Here is a 16,974-nt window from a genome sequence, read left to right as displayed (position 1 = left end):
GTTGTTCATGTCCCCCAGTCCTCACGTTTCTGTGTCACCGACCTTCCTAGGGGGAAAGCCAAGGCAGAGAAGGATGGCTGGCCCCTGTGTTTTGTCAAGTGTCTTTCTTGCTGTGCCTCAATAATGGGGCCCCTGTGGAAGGATGCATTCCAGCTCTGCAGGTGAGGGCATGGTTGGCAGAGTGGTTGTCCGCGGGGTGTCTGTGGAATCCACCGGTCAAGCATGTGTATGCTGGAGAGTTGTTTTGAAATGTTCCTCAGCTTTTTCTAGTTGTGTGGCCTTGGTCAAATCACAGGCTGTCAGTTTCAAGTGGCCCATGTGTACGACGGTAATTAAGGTCTACTACCTCATGCTCTCGCTGGTTGTGAGCATTGAGAGTTGTGCATATGGTCAACACGATGAATGATGGCACAGCGCCTGGTACATTCTGAGAGCTCGAATGTTAGCAAATATTTACTATCCTGTTGAAGTTTATGCACCATTTGGCCCCTGCCTACTTCTTGCCACTCTGTCCAATTTCCTTGGCCTCCTCCTGGAATTTGCTCTTCCCTGGCCCGAGCCCCCCATCATGTCTTTCAAGATGTCTTGAGGGTCACCTTTTGAGAAGCCCTGTGTGATCCCATCCACATTCTGGCCTCTATACAAACATGTCTTTACTCCTTTCCCAGTAACTCTACTATCAACTTCTTGGGCAGGGGCTATAATGTCTGACTTCTCTATGTATCTCTAATATCTGCACCCCCACCAGAGGCCTGGCAGGCTTACAGTAGACCCATAATAAATGTATGAATAAGGGAGAGTACATGTGTGTATTTGCTTTTTGGGTGTTGTCTGTGTGTGTAACTGGTGAGTATAAGTCTTTATGAGCATCTCACAGAATGTTTCTAGTCATGTGTGACGAGGGCTTGTTTCCAGGTGTGTCAGATGGTTACTGAGTGTGGGACTCTGTCTCTGACAGTTTGTGTCTGTTTCTGAGATGAGTGCATGTCTCTGTGGGTCTGTCTGTGACAGTGCATCTGTGTTCTTTCTGATGGGGTGGATGTCCACTTGTATTCCTGAGATGGATTTTGGATAGCAGTTTCTGAACAGTGTCAGTGACTGCTGCATGCCTGTGAGTGTATGTGTCTGTGACTGGGTCTATCCACTTATGTTTTTGTGATGTTGCCTGTCTACTGGGGGATGCCAAAAAAATGTGTACAAGTGGACACTTTGGTCAACGTTGCTCAAGCAGTAGTTCCCGTAATCAAGTGTCTGGACGCTGATGGTAACCACTTTGAGCATCTCTTGTAATTGCAGAAGTCAAGCGTGACTTGTGTTCATGTTTTGTTATCGGTATATATTATTACAATTTTCACAGTTTTCCTTAAAATGTGTATACATTTTTTTGGCACCCTCTGTATGTGGCTCTGTCACATAAGTATATGTCTGCCTTTGCAGTAATGCATGTGTGTCTGTGGAGTGTCTGTGTGGCTTCCTGTGACAGACTCTGGGTCTCTCATTTCTGGGATAATATAAGTCTGACAATGCATGGTTGATGGTGCCAGTGTTTTTGTAACAAGTTCTGGCGGTGTGTTTGACAGGACATTTCTGTGTCACTGTCACATGGCAATGTAGGTCTACGTGAATCTCTGGAGTGCCTGTCTTTCTGTAACTGTATCTCTGTGTCATTCTGGGACATAAGTCTCTCTGGCAGCATGCCTGCCTGACAGTGGATGTCACTGTCTTTGTGACAGTGCATGTCTGCATGTGTGTCTAGGACAAGTTTACATGAATGTGATGGTATGTGTTTGTGTATATCTCACAGGATACATCTGTGTGTCTCTGGAGTGCATGTCTGTCTGCCTGTAGCATAAGGCCTATTTTTCCTAAATTTGTGACTAAGGGTATTTTATCACCTCTCCGAGTTCTCAGTCCCTGTCTCATCTGGAAGCACACCCCTAAGCCACCACCTCTCTGGCTTGCTCCCACTCCTCAAGAACCACTCCCCCTGCCATTCCACATTCTGGACCTGCTGACTGGGCTCACGGCCATGTCTATGTTAAGGGCTCCAAAAACACTCCATGGGCCGCCGCTTCGGGGATGCTGCCCTTTGACCAGCGCGTTCCCCGCGGTGGTGGTCAGGGGGTTACCCTTCCCAGGCAGCTGGACAGGTTCTTCCAGGATCCCCGGCTTCAGTTTCAGGGCGGAAGCCTTCGGTCGCCTAGAGGGCCCTTGTCCTTTGTGAGAAGCACCCTTCGGAGAAGATCCTGGATAGCCTCAGGCCGGGATTCTTAGAAGCCAGGCCTGGCATTATCTCCGTGCTAATCTCGAGGCAGCAGTGGCAAACCAACTTCCTAGGAAAGGAGGGGGTGCAGTTATTTTTTTAAGTTTATATCTATATATACACATACACGCATATATATATATATATATATATATATATATATATATATATATATATATATATATATATATATATATATAACCCGTGCAACAACCAAAACATGCGGTAGCTGCAGAGGGATTCCCAGAACCGGTTTCATCTTCGCGCGCCCCCTTCATTTGCATACAGGCCCTACCCCCACGGAAGATCCGGGCACGTATTTGCATAAGAAGTACTTGAAACATTGAGGGTGTATGCAAATAAGGACTGGCTCCGATTGGCTGGGGTACAGCAGGTGCCGCGTCCGGATTGATCAAAGCCAAGTGGGCGGGGCTGTTGCTCAGGGCGACTCTCTCCGGAGGCGCGTGCCCCGGTTCAGTAGCGTTGGGGCTGGCGCGCTCGGCAAATCTTACCGGTGTACCGTTTGTGGGCGCTTCTGGGCCAGCAGTTTCCCTGTCTTCCACCCTGGCGCCTCCTAGTCCTGGATCCCCGGCCTCGCTGCCCCAGGCGTCCACGCCCTGCGGGCTCAGCGGGCTCAATCTGCGCAGCGCCTCCTCCATGTTGAGCAAACCTCTTCAGGGGCTCGCTGTGGCCCCCGTGACCCCCACGCCGCCGCCAGGTGAGCTAGGCTTCCCTGCCGCTACCAGGCCGGGAGGGCTGAGGCGATGGAGGGCGGCGCGGGGAGAGGGGGTAGGGGTCGTGGCGGGTCTCTGCACGCGGCCACCCTGACTTCCTCGCCTCCGCCTGCGTAGGAGGCAAGGATCGGGAAGCGTTCGAGGCCCAGTACCGACTTGGCCCCCTCCTGGGTAAGGGGGGCTTTGGCACGGTCTTCGCAGGACATCGCATCACAGACCGACTCCAGGTATCCGCCACAAGGGTCTGGGGAGGGTCAGGTGTTCCTGTGGCTGAGGCGAGAGGCCGGGACTAGGCAACGGATTGACCGGGAATGAGCCCACAATGTGTGTGGTAGGGTCCTGGGAACCTGGCCCCGATTGCTGGGGGCGTTGGAGTGCGCGCGCCCTCATGTGCTTGTATGTGTGTGAGGGGGAACGACTCAGGTGGGCTTTTGGGGGAGGGGCGTGTGGGGGAGGGGCAGGAATTCCGGAGGGCCAGTAAGTGAGAGCAATGAACGGGGGTCCTGAGGACTCTAGACCCTGGGATCCAGAGGATGGGTATATGTGTGCGAAGGTGGGGACCCAGAACTGAGATTTGTGGGATTTGGGGGGTAAGGTGTCCAGTATGAAGTCGTGAGGGCCAGGACCCCGGGACAGAGTTGGGGCGTCCTGGGCCTGCATGGGAAGATGGAGCGCTTGGGGTGTGAGGAAATTCGGAACTCAGGACCTCGAGTGTGGGCTCCTGAGAAGGGAGATCCCAGGGCTGAGGGCGATGGGAGAGGTGAAGTTGGTCCCGGGACTTGAGGGCCGGGGAGAAGCCCCGGCTCGTTGGGGGTCGTGGTGTGGTGTGGTTGGGGCCACAAAGACTTGGGTGAGGCTCAGCACTGGGAGGGCTCTGGGGGTCATCTGCCGGCCCTCTCACCCCAGCTCGCTTCTCCAGGTGGCCATCAAAATGATTCCCCGGAATCGCGTGTTGGGCTGGTCCTCCGTGGTGAGTATCTTCGGAGCCCTTCCTGACCTGGCGGCGCCATGGCTAACTATGGGCTCACTCATTCACTCGCCCCCTTGCCTTTCTACAGTTTGTGTGCATCCCCGAGCCCTGTAACGGCGAGATCACGCCTCCCAGCCCGTTTACTCTCTTGCGGTGACATCCACACCTCCACACAGTTCTGACTCACCCCAGTTCCCCTAGAGCCCTGGATTCTCCCCTCTAACCCTCTTTCTCCTCCTCCCTCCAAACAGTACTTCAGGGGCTGCCCGCAGGGCATGCTGGTGGGGAAAGGGGGGCAGAGGTCAGTGGTTGCCATGGTGACGGTGGCTACTTCTCCGCTGTAGCGTGCTAACGGACGGCAGGGTGGGTCTGGGCCAGTTGTAGAGGCGGGAGCGCCCCCTGGCGGGATCTGGGAAGACTGCGCCTGCGCAATAGGAATTTTCACCGCCGTGAGAAAACCTGTGCAGCAGTGCAAAGTCAGTGGAGTGGCCAGCAGAGGGCCCCACCTTCGGTAGGAGGGCTGCTTGTGGAAGTCCGCGTGCCCACGTGGGGCTTCTAGAGTGGAGCGGCTTTTGTGACCTGGTAACATGTATGTCTTCTATTGAACTCCAACTGTATGCCTCAGGCTTTGCTTCATTATAAAAGCTTACTGTGTTCCAAGTCCCACTAATTACTTTCATTCATATGGTTCTGAGCACTTAGCAAAATATATTTATTGGGCTCGATTGGTGCTAGATCCTTTTCTATTATACTAATTGCTTTCACTTATTTAATACCTATCTATTGAGCCCTACCCTGTTACTAGGCATAGCTTGAACTATGTCAGTGAACAAAATCCATTACACAGTATTGAGTACTAACTGCGCCAGATGCCATGCTATATAAAGCCCTTTCATCTATTTAACGAACATTTATTGAGCACCTACTGTGCATAAGGTACTGTTCTAAACTGTTGTGGCTACTCGTCTGTTGGTCGTGAAAGAATTCATGAGTCAGGTAGAAATACAGAAGGAAGACTAAGAGTAGAGTCTGTTGGGCAGAGTCCTCTGGAAACTACTGCAAACTATTGTGTTGAGTCTTGTCTGAAGTTTTAAATTTTCTCACCAGGATGTAAATTGCTTTGCCCTGTAATGGAATTTTCTATTCAGTTCGGCTTTGTCCCTCGGGGTGGGGGAAGGTGCAGTTAAGCTGTTTATCACAACCTTTGCATACGTTATGTAGATTTAAGTTGGAGCCTGGAGTGGATCCCATACAAATGCAAAACCTTGCCTAAGTCACAGGGCCTGCTTGGGCCAAAGTAAACAGAACCATTGAAACCTGCATAGTAAATGTATAGGAAGCAGAATCTTTAGCATTTGGCGGAAAGGAAGCGAAGAAAGAAAAGAAAGCTTTCAAAAAGTCCCAAGCTAAATTACACTTGTTAAATCAAATTACACCAGAGATCCAAATCTCAAAATAGCAGGTCTAGTGCCACTGTTACAATCCCCCTTCTCATCATAAACTCTGGAGATGTCAGTGAACAAAATAGTTAACATATAATAGTGGCTTACATTAAGAACCACTTTTATTCTTCAAATATTTACTGAGCTATTATGTGCCAGATGTGCATAGGCTTTTGGTTTGAATCACCTTCCCAATGGCTGTGTGAGTTTGAGCCCTTAAGATGAGGAAACTGAGACCCATGGAAGGAAGTGGTTTGCTCAAGGCCACGTAGTCAGGAGGCTGAGGGGCCACGATGTAAGTTCAGGTGAGAAGTCAGCCTCTGAGCCGCTGACCTGATGTCTGTGTTTCCTTTCCTCTCTTTGTTTCCCCCCACAGTCAGACTCAGTCACGTGCCCACTGGAAGTGGAACTGCTATGGAAGGTGGGGGCAGGTGGTGGACACCCTGGTGTGATCCGCCTGCTTGACTGGTTTAAGACACCAGAGGGCTACATGCTGGTCCTCGAGCGGCCTCTGCCTTCCCAGGATCTCTTTGACTACATCACAGAGCAGGGCCCGTTGGGTGAAGACCGAAGCCGCTGCCTCTTTGCCCAGGTAGTGGCAGCGGTTCGGCACTGCCATGCCCGAGGCGTTGTCCATCGTGACATCAAGGATGAGAACATCCTGATAGACCTCCGCCGGGACTGTATCAAACTCATTGATTTTGGTTCTGGTGCGCTGCTTCACGATAAACCCTACACTGACTTTGATGGTAAGGCTTCACTAAAACTCGGTGGGGCGATTGTTTACCTTTCATCTTTATGGTCCCTTGACCTTTAACCTTCAGTGCTGGGGTATCCTGTAACCCTTGATCTATATTGTACCTTTATAAGGTTCTTGATTTTTAATACGGGGGACTCTCAAGCCTTGCCCTCTGTTAAAGCACATCTTCTCACAGTGCCCTGACCTTCCTTGTTCTGGGCTCTTATGTTGGTGAGGGGATCCTGTTATTATCCTAAGCGTTCTTTTCCTGGTAAGGGTGAGACAGGATAGTTAGCATGTCTCAAGGGGATCTTACTGTTAACTTTTAAGTGTTTTTGTTCTGTGAGGGGATTCTGCCGTTATCTTAACTGCTCTTATTCCGGTGATGAGACCCTACTATTATAGTTAAAGAACTCCGATTGTGGTGTGGGGACCATACTTCCAGGGGAGGGTGGGGTGGGAGAAGGGCATTATCAGAGAGTAGTCTAACCTCTGGCTTGCGTGCAGGGACAAGGGTTTACAGCCCCCCAGAGTGGATCTCTCGTCACCAGTACCATGCACTCCCAGCCACTGTCTGGTCACTGGGTATCCTTCTCTATGACATGGTGTGTGGGGACATTCCCTTCGAGAGGGACCAGGAGATTCTGCAGGCTGAGCTCCACTTTCCTGCCCATGTCTCCCCAGGTGAGGCCCTCGCTGGCCCCAACCCAGTGGGCTCCATCCCTCCCAGGGACTGGTGTCCACAACTCACTGCTAATCTGTGTATTTGTGACCTGCAGACTGTTGTGCCCTAATCCGCCGGTGCCTGGCCCCCAAACCCTCTGCCCGACCCTCACTGGAGGAGATCCAGCTGGACCCCTGGATGCAGATACCAGCCGAGGATGCACCCTCCAGCACCCCTCAGGGGGGTCCCACTTCTTTGGCCTGGTCCCTGCTGCCCTAGTTGGGATGGCCATCCCATGGCCATGCCAAAGGGACAGAAGGACATCTGTTGACCTGGTTTTACAGGCCATCAAAAATCCAGTGTTAATTAGGGTCAGTTTGGGGATCAGGGGTCAGAAGACATAAAACAAGTCTGCCCAGCCCCCATCCCAGTTCTGCTAAGGAGCCCTCCCAGAATTTACGGTTTCTTATCTGGAGGGGAGGACTTCTTGCTTCTCATTTTGCTAAGGATGTTTACTTGGTTGAAGTTACTTCCCTTCGGAGTCCCAGGACTCTTATTCTGATTTGTTACAACCTTTACATGGGCACCTCCTGCTACCACCACACAAACTTAGTTCAAATGCTCTAACTTGGGCAAGGGTGCTTTCCTTCAATTCCCCAGCAGCTTTTATTTTAGTAAAGGGACCCTTTCCTCTAGCCTAGGGTCCCATATTCAGTCAAGCTGCTTGCCTACCTCAGCCCAAGGTTGCTTACTCTGGGGGAGGTAATGCCCTATTGATACCCCAGGGCTTACGATTTTTTTTATTTTATTTTATTTTTTGGTGAGGGGGACCCTACTGTGTTATTCTAAGTGCTCTTATTCTGGTGAGAACCCTACTTCCATAATTTGGGAAGGAATGGGAGATGGATACCACTAAAGTCCACTAGGGTGGAGGGGTGTGTGTTTGGGGGTAAATGGGGTAGGGGAAATAAGTCTTGTTGTTTGTTCACCTGGGGCCTCCCCTATCTTTTTTGGATTCTTGCTGCCTCCTTCTGAGCCAGGATTGTCCAGTTGCTGAAATGTAAATACTTAATGTATTGGGGGAAGGGAGCTCCAAATGTGTCATCCTCTCCCTTCTCCCCCTGCCTGGATTATTTAAAAAGCCATGTGCGGAATCCCACTATTTAATAAACATAATAGAATCACAAGTGACTGGCCATTTGTAGTTGTGGGGCATTTATGGAACATCTACTGCATGTGAGACGAGGGAGATGGACTGGATTTCACTTCTACCCTCAGGAAGACTGTCTTGTGGTGCTGTCCTAAAGATCTTTTATGGGTTCATTTAAGCAAGACCACAAAGAAAAACTTGACAACCCCCCCCCCCCACACACACACACACACCTGCTCTCCTGTAGTGCCCGGTATGTGCAGAAGGGCTCCATTGGAGATGGACATTGAAAATGTTTGGGACACATCCACAGTTACAGATGGTTAGCTCAGGGCCAGAAAAAACTCCTTTTCCCCAACCCCAGGAAGAGAATAAATCTCTTCCCCATGGGAGAAGAAAAGCCCTTTCATGGCACTGGGGAGGGTGGGGCCAGGGTAGAGTGCAGACAGGAAATCCCCCCAGCCCCTTGATTTCTAATAACCTAGGGTGTAAGTCACCTGTTTTGCCCTTTTTGCTTCTCCCTTGTCTTACCTGCTCATTCATCTCTCCTTCCTTAACTCTTGACTTACCTGCCCTGCCCTATACTATCTTGGTTTCACTTGTCCAAACCTCAGCTGTACTCTTGGCCTGTCTTCAAAAGCTAACCTAAGCCTCTCAGCTGTTAGCTTACCTGTCTGCTTCTCACTTTTCCATCCTCAATGGTGACTCACTTGTCCTCCCTTCGCCTTTTGAACTCGCCAGTGACTTTTCACTTGTATATCCTAAACTGCCCTGATTTTATCGCTAGCTTACCTGCCTGACCTTACACCTGCCACGCTCCCTCAGTCTCACTTCCCTCCCAGATGCCCGCAGGCTCTCCAGGGGGCGGGGCCTCACCGGGATAGAGGAAAGAAACGTCAGTCCAACCTGGAAAGACGAGTTTTGATGCGGAAAGGGCGGTGCCATCAGAAGAGGGTGCAGAAACAGCGGGGCAACCGAACCAATGAGACAAGGAAACAGCATGGGCGGGTGATTTGGAAAACGATCGATGAAGATGGGGGCGGGTCTAGTAACAGGAATGGGCTAAACAGGCTGTGCAGAGACGGCGGAAGGCTGAGCCAGCCGCGTGCCCGATCTTTTTATCCAGAAGAAATTTGGAAGTCCCGAGGCTGGTGACATAACGCGTTCTGGAAGGCACAGGGAAAGCCATCGCTCTGGTTAGCCCATCCCTCACCCTACCTCACCCCGGAAGCGGAAGTGATGGACACGGAAGTGACCTGCTGTTGCCGAGGGGACGGGCCCGGCAGATGCCAACATGGCAGCGGTTGGGTCTAGCGGTTCCACCGCGGCGGCCGGGCCAGGGGCGGTCTCCGCGGGGGCGGGGGCGTTGGAGCCTGGGACCGTGAGTGCGGGTGAGACAGGCTATGGCCGAGCGGTCGGCGGCGGGGAGCTAGTCAGGATCGCTGAGGGGGTCCGGAAGGTTCCTCACTGAGGCGAGAGGGAGCATCCATATGGACCGACCTATGTGGGGGTGGCCGGGTTGGGGGTGAGGGTGAGGGAAGGACGGAACAGACCATTGTGAGTGTGTTGGTGGGGAAAAGACCATTCTGAGGGTGATGGGAGGTCTCTCATGGAGACTAGAGACCATTCTGAGTTTAGGGGGATAATTCCTTTTGGGGAGGCTAGGATCACTAAGACCATTCTGGGGGGAGGGGTGTCTTTCCTTATAGAAGGGAGAGACCATTCCGAGGGTGGTAGAGTTTCTCTTTACAGAAGAAAGAAGTCATTCTGAGTGTGGAAGAGTTCTTTATAGAAGGGAGAGGCTGTTCTAAGGGTGGTGGTTTCTTTCTTGTAAACGGGCGGGCTATTGAGAGTTAGGGTGAGGCGGGTCCTTCCTTATATGACTCAGTCCATTGAGGATAAGGATGTCCTTCATTACATGGGGAAAAGACCGTCCTGGGGGTCCCCTCCAAATGGAGGTATAGTTCATTGTATGTGGGAGTGGGAGAAGGGACGTTCTGAGGGTGCCGCCCTTCCTTACCAGGAGAGTTCACTGTGTGAGTAGAACAAGTAGTAGTAGTTCCTTGGCTGCAGGTAGGATGCGATGGTTGGAGTACTGGACCATGTGTAGTGTAGGGAAATACCTCCTTATATCATTGAGGGAACTAGGCCACTCTTGGTGAAGTAACCACTGCTGACATGTGGTTCAGTCCTTGGGAAAGTGTGGGAATCATTTCTTATATTTGCTAGGTCGTTTGGGGTCAGAAGGAATCAGTCATCATAGGAAGGAGAGGTTGGAGAGACCATTCTGAGTGTGAGGGAATGGAATAATTTAGGTGGGGGGAAGTGGGGGAAAGACCGTTTCTTAGGGGGTGGACGTGCCCTATACAGTGCTCTCATTCCCTGTATTGGGGTATCATACTTCACATGGGACAACCCCTCATTAAATAGAAGCAACATTTCATCTAAATCTTCGATTTGCTCTTCCATAAAATGGGAATCCTTATAGTTCCTTAGGAGATGAGAGAGATGTTAGGGTCTATTGAGGTAATCCATATAAATCCCTGAGCCCAGCGATTGGCACATAGTAAGCACTCAATAAGAATGTAGTTGATATTCTGTCCCCGGGAGACAGGGCCTTCTCCAGCCATTTCCTGACACATCAGCAAGGATTCCAGGTATGGGCCCCGCCTACTTCTCTCTTTCCGGCTCTTCTTCCTCTGACTGAGGCGGTGGAAGCAGGAGGAGTCAGACCCTGTTTGGGACAGGCTGGACAGACAGACGGAGGAAGCTGTGGTGGTTAGGCGGATCCTGCTTGAGAAAAGAGGGGAAGGTGGTGGTGTGGCTGTACCCCGACAGCTTCTGACCCTCTTCCCCCTTGCTCCTTCCATTCCCCACAGCTCACCGGCGCCTCAAATACATATCCCTGGCCGTGCTGGTGGTCCAGAATGCCTCCCTCATCCTTAGCATCCGCTACACCCGCACGCTGCCTGGGGACCGCTTCTTTGCCACCACTGCTGTGGTCATGGCCGAAGTGCTCAAAGGTCTCACCTGCCTGCTGCTGCTCTTCGCACAGAAGAGGGGTACGAGCCAGGGAAGGGTGCTGCACTGGAGTCGGTGGGTGGGACTCTGCGTGGTGTGTGTGTGTGTGTGTGTGTACCCGAATCCACATGGAGGGTTTGCTGTTGGAGTATCTCTGTCTGTGAAACGGCCTGGGGAGTATGTAAGCGCAGCTAAGCTGCTTTGTCCCTCCAGCTCTGAGTAGCTGCACCCACACTTTTACACCCCAACCACCCTGGGAGCTGGCCTGAGGGGACTGTACAAGGGAGACAGTCTGTGCCCATAAGTAGCAGGTGACCCTTACATGGTGATTTATGTATTTCTCTTTAAAAACTTTTCATTATGAAGAATTTCAAACACAAAATCGGAGAAAATAATAAAATAGTAAAATACCCATGTCCCTATCACCCCGATCCAACAATTATCAACTCATGGCCACTCTGCCATTAAACTTCGTCAGTGATTATCCACTCTGCCAATCTATGTCTGCCTATTATCCCCCCACCTTACGATGCTGAAGTACAGTAAGCCCTCCATTAATGTCATCAATCATCAATAAGTAATGAGACTTTAAATGAAACATTAAACAAAACCAGTTTTACCATAGGCTAATTCATACAAATGAGAGTTAAGTTTCTAGGCATCTCATCAACATTATAAAGCAACAACATTGAATGAAACATGGTACTCAGGGACCTGACCTATGTCCTGTGTGAAGTATTATTTTGAAGTAAATCCACCCTTATTATCTTGAATATGTATTTTGGTATATTAAAAAAACTGCAATAACTAAAAATTATACATCAAAAAAATTAACAATAATTTTAAAAGTTAACAACATAACCAAATATCCAGTTAATGTCCAAATTTTGTAGTGATTTCTCAAATGTCATAAACATTTTTAAAAATTTGTCTGAATTGAGTTTACATCAAGGTCAGTGTTTGTAACTGGTTGATGTCTTCTGGGTCTGTCCACCTCTAGGTTTCCCTCCAACTCTTTTTTCCTCTCTAGTTAATTTGTTCAAGAAAGCAGGTCCTTTGTCTTACAGACTTGGGGTAACCTGGATTTTGCTGTCTGCCTCCCTGTAGTATTATTTAACATGTTCTTCTGTCGTCTGTATTCCCTGTAGGTTGGGTTTATCTACTAATGTAAAGGCCCTGAAGGCCTTTAAAATGCTGCCTAGTGAAGGCCTTTAAAATGCTGCCTTAGCGTGTGTTTCTCTATAAAGGCCTTGCATGTGGCTGTACCCTCAGCACTTACATTGAACAAGACGTTCTTACCCACTCAATAGTTCCAGGGCTCCAGGAGGCAGCAGTTTAGGGACCCCACCTGCTCTGTTCCTGACTGTTTCTGAGATACTTTTGAGTGAACACTGCATGGCCAGCCCTGCTTTGGCTGTGCAGGTGGGCATGTTGGCAGTGCAGACATGTGTTTTGCCCTCATAGGGCTGATATTTTAGATGGGGAGAAACAAATAGCTGCACATTTAATCACAGGCTTTCATCTCTTCTCTACAATTTCAACCCCACCCCCGTGTTTCTTTTTCCTGAGTTAGTTTGCTGGTAAAACTTGGGCTGATCCGATGTGGGGGTATTTGTATATTTGTGTTTTGTCTTTTTTTCTCCTTTGGTGGGAATATGAATGTGCTTGATTATGGTGTGTAGCCCCATGTATGTGGGGTGTGTTATGTGAAATATATAGTATATATACCATGTTACCTTTCTAACACCTGGAAATTTTTCAACACCCAAACCCCTGGGCCCGGTGAACTTGGGCAGAGGGGCAGACGTTGATAATTACTCCTGGGATTAATATCATGAAGGGCAAGGACGGTTTTGTGAATGAGCATCAGCAGGAATTCCTGCCATAATCTTGTGCAATGGGTGTGGGGTTTTCCCTGAGGAGCGACACTGAACTTCAAAAAAAGTGGGGTGGGCTTTGCAAATGCCTTATTATGTAGGAACGTATTCTCGTTTATGGATTGGAGCAGGTCCTAACTAGACTTGCTGCTTAATAATCAAGCCTGTATTCTTCCATGTGGCAGGGGCAACTGCTTAGTGTGTGTAGGGCTGACAGGAAGATGCAGTCAAGTGGGAGAGGCCCCTTGAGCAGTTTGTGGGCCAGTAAGGAGCTAGGATAAGTCTACAGGTCAGTCTAAAAGTTCCCGTCTGTTTTGTAAACAGCCTTCCACCCTCACTCCTAGGGCTTCTACTTCACAAGCTCCTAGGTAATGCTGAGGAGTTCATTGTACAAATGTGTACCGAGTGCTTGCCCTAAATGGTGCTCTGTGCCAGGATGGTAGGCTCTCAGATGAATGAGATATGGTCTGTGATTCTCAGACATGGTGTGAAGTCCAGTGTTAATGGACTTCTGTGTCCGCTCAACTGAGTATCTGAAAGGCCTACCGGAGATGTGCTTGTACTTCAGGGAAACTGAGAGCACAGACCTCATTCTAGCCCTCGGAGTCAGATTGTAGTGGGGGAGACACAGAACCAGGCCCAGTCCTGGTCCTCAGAGGATCCCCATCTTTGGTAGTCGGTGCTAAGAAGGGCTCTCCTCCCCCCACCAAGGTAACGTGAAGCATCTGGTCCTCTTCCTCCACGAGGCCGTCCTGGTGCAGTATGTGGACACACTCAAGCTTGCAGTGCCCTCTCTCATCTACACCTTACAGAATAACCTCCAGTATGTTGCCATCTCTAACCTGCCAGCTGCCACTTTCCAGGTGAGCCCCAAGCCCGGCATAGCCCTGGAGGAACTGGCTGGGATGGGGGGGTGTAGGATGTGGGGGGCGGGGCGCAGAGAGCAGGAGCTGTGTCACCTTTGGAATGTCCTTGGAGCTCCCCAACCTTTTTTTCCTCATCTGTGGGAAATGGGAATGGAAATGGTCATAGCTACTCACTGAGGTGCTGGAATGATTAAAAGACATAACGCCAGGGAAGAGCCCTTGCTTGGCTATAGATAAGCTTTAGGCTATTTGCAGACAGCCTTGTGAAATGGTTAAAGAGCCTGGATTCTGGGGCCCGGCTGCCTGGGTTTATCCCAGCTCTGCTACTTTCCAGCTGTGTGATATTGGGCAAGTCACTTAATCTCTCTGTGCCTTAGTGTCTCATCTTTAAATTGCATTTTACAGTAGTGCCCACTTCATACATGAGGATTAAAAGAACGAATTCATGTGAAGTGCTTAGACCACACCTGGTACATAGTAAGTGCTGTGTACGTGTTTGCTCACATTGTATGGCTGACTTATTCGTATCAACGAGTGTTGATCAAGACCTCCCTCCTCATGATGTCTGCCATTCATTCATCCCCTACTGTGTGAGGTGTCTCACACACACCAGCCATAGTTTAGGGCAGATGATGTCGGGCTCAGACAGGGAAGTGCTTCTCCCTTCATCACACAGCCAGGAAATGGGGTTGGGATGTGAGCTTAGGTGTGGCCCAGCCACCCTCCTGTGTACCTTCTGGGAGGCAACCTCAGAGCTGTTTAACTGCATCTCAGTCAGTGGCCAGTGGCTGGATATTTTTGCTGTTTTTATTGTCATCTACCCCACCCTGTCCCCCATGCGCACATGTTGGGGGTCAAGGGCAGCCCTCAGTGCCTTCCACATGCCACTCGCAGGTGACGTACCAGCTGAAGATCCTGACCACAGCCCTGTTCTCCGTGCTCATGCTGAACCGAAGCCTTTCCCGGCTGCAGTGGGCCTCCCTGCTGCTACTCTTCATGGGCGTCGCCATTGTCCAGGCACAGCAAGCCGGTGGCGGGGGCCCACGGCCGCTGGATCAGAACCCCGGGGCGGGCCTGGCGGCTGTCGTGGCCTCCTGCCTCTCTTCAGGCTTTGCAGGTGTCTACTTTGAGAAGATCCTAAAGGGCAGTTCAGGCTCCGTGTGGCTGCGCAACCTGCAGCTGGGCCTCTTCGGCACGGCACTGGGCCTGGCGGGGCTCTGGTGGGCTGAGGGCACCGCTGTGGCCCGCCGCGGCTTCTTTTTCGGGTACACGCCTGCTGTCTGGGGTGTGGTGCTCAACCAGGCCTTTGGTGGGTTACTGGTGGCTGTGGTTGTCAAGTACGCCGACAACATCCTCAAGGGCTTTGCCACCTCCCTGTCCATCGTGCTGTCCACTGTTGCCTCCATCCGCCTCTTCGGCTTTCATGTGGACCCGTTGTTTGCCCTTGGTGCTGGGCTGGTCATCGGTGCCGTCTACCTCTACAGCCTTCCCCGAGGTACAGCCAAAGCCATAGCCTCTGCTTCCACCTCTGCCTCCACCTCCGGGCCCTGCACTCACCAGCAGCCTCCAGGGCAGCCGCCGCCGCCACAGCTGTCTTCCCACCGTGGAGACCTCAGCACGGAGCCCTTTCTGCCAAAGTCAGTGCTGGTGAAGTGAGGGCTGGCGGCGGTGGGGGGAGACAGGGTGGGGGGCTGGATGGAGGGTGTTGGGCATCTGGAGGACCCAAGTTGCCACTGGGGCCTGGCTCCTCTGGGGGTTGGAAGTCTTTTCTCCCAGGTCATTGAGACTTCTGGAAGGGCATGGAGCTGGGCGGGCATCACATGAACCCTTCCTTGTAGGCTGGTCCCCCCTCCCCTGGAGGGGTTTTTAGAGCTGCTTCCTCTGCCCCAGTCTAACCCCTTTGAGGACCAGGTTACGGGTATTGTCATTCAAAGCCTTTCTGTCTGCCCCCCCTCAGCCGGAGAGGTCGTCATGCCTGGGAGAATCCCTCCCAGAAATCCCTCCAGCTTTGTAAGGACAAAGTGGACAAAAATCCTACAACTCTTTTAGTAGTGACTGATGCCTACCTGTGGGGTTCTGTTTGCCATAGCTCGAGGCCTTCTCCCTCACAATCACACTGGATCACGTTAGCAGCTCGGTCTTTTTGTGGCCTTCAGGCAGCTTCCCTGACACTAAGACCCTTGAAAAATGGGCCTCTTGTGAGCACCCAGGGAGGGAGCAGGGGTCGAGAGCTGACATTTTTGCATCAGCCCTTTCCAGAAGCAGGGACTATTTGGTTTTTTAGTGGTTTGGGCATTTGTGGTGTATTCGGATAATTTGTGATCCAGGGTGTGGGAAAAGCAGGGAGAGAGGTCCTTGAAGTGGCTGTATCTCACTGAATCTAAGACAATGTCAGTTGCCAGGTGAAGGGTTCTTTCCTGAGACATCCTGAAGGGAAAAATAAAGCTGCCAATCACACTCTTGCTGCCCCACTAGCTAAATGAGGGACCCTTACTTCATGAGGGTGGGTGTCTTAAAGTTGCTGAAATATGGATCCTGCCCCCTTGTACCTCCCAAAGCTTATTAACCCCTTAACTGTCTCCCAGGGTGTGTGCACGCGTGTGTGCGCACATGCACATGGGAAATGCCTGGGCTCTTTGTGTAAATAGGGCCATTGGATCTTTATTTTTGATCAATGTGTTCTGACTTTTGGGTTTGTTTTCTAAGGAACTGTAATGAACAAATGTCAGGATACCCAATGCCAAATAAAGATGTTGTATTTATTTAGTCCACGTGTAGCTTTCTGACCCAGAGGACCCGCCCTCTCTGCATGGGCTCTGTTACTAACCCCAAGACTGCCAGCCTCACTACTGTTGCCTTCACTTGCTCAGGACACCCACCTGCCAGCCCACCCCAGCTTTCTGTGTTTTTCTTTCCTCCCCATTCCTACCACAGGTTGCTCACCAAGGTGAAGGGTTCGTAGCCGCTGGGATTGAAGACGCTGGCCTGGCCTCGTTCTCCCTTCTTGCCCTGGCCCAGCCAGGACCAAACTCTCTGATCAGTATTAGGGGTGGGGGGAGGCAGACACCGACCCACCTGTCCCCACCCCCCACCCCCCACAGGGCTGACAAGACTAAACTCTGGTAAGGAGGGCCCCATCAAGGACCCACCTCGGCCTCCAGCCCGTGCCGCCCCCAGGTCCCTGCCGCCCTCACAGTATTTCTTAGGTGAGTTTTTGCAAATAAAATGTGTTTTGCATCTTGCCGCCT

General features: G+C 51.0%; 2 protein-coding genes across 3 annotated transcripts; both read left to right on the top strand.

Moving 5' to 3' along the window:
* Positions 1–2,715: 2,715 nt before the first annotated feature.
* Positions 2,716–7,999, top strand: PIM2 (Pim-2 proto-oncogene, serine/threonine kinase). The gene is made up of 6 exons (XM_019714268.2): positions 2,716–2,981; positions 3,115–3,224; positions 3,917–3,967; positions 5,786–6,158; positions 6,656–6,832; positions 6,928–7,999. Exons 1-6 carry the CDS (start codon positions 2,921–2,923, stop codon positions 7,089–7,091), a joined length of 936 nt encoding a protein of 311 aa, XP_019569827.1. The 5' UTR covers positions 2,716–2,920; the 3' UTR covers positions 7,092–7,999.
* A 1,221-nt stretch (positions 8,000–9,220) lies between these two features.
* On the top strand, positions 9,221–16,968 carry SLC35A2 (solute carrier family 35 member A2). Of its 2 annotated transcripts, none has more exons than XM_019714356.2 (5): positions 9,221–9,353; positions 10,842–11,024; positions 13,572–13,723; positions 14,621–15,363; positions 16,661–16,968. In XM_019714356.2, exons 1-5 carry the CDS (start codon positions 9,257–9,259, stop codon positions 16,686–16,688), a joined length of 1,203 nt encoding a protein of 400 aa, XP_019569915.1. In that variant the 5' UTR covers positions 9,221–9,256; the 3' UTR covers positions 16,689–16,968. The 2 variants fall into 2 exon arrangements, with proteins under 2 accessions (XP_019569915.1, XP_019569916.2); XM_019714357.2 differs by having other exon boundaries at positions 15,211–15,363; positions 16,661–16,928.
* The last annotated feature ends 6 nt before the right edge of the window (positions 16,969–16,974 follow it).

The sequence above is a fragment of the Rhinolophus sinicus genome, chromosome X, assembly GCF_036562045.2.
Source record: "Rhinolophus sinicus isolate RSC01 chromosome X, ASM3656204v1, whole genome shotgun sequence".
Classification (NCBI taxonomy): domain Eukaryota; kingdom Metazoa; phylum Chordata; class Mammalia; order Chiroptera; family Rhinolophidae; genus Rhinolophus; species Rhinolophus sinicus.
The sequence above is the reverse complement of the archived record's forward strand: the minus strand, read 5'-3'. Positions and strand labels throughout refer to the sequence as shown.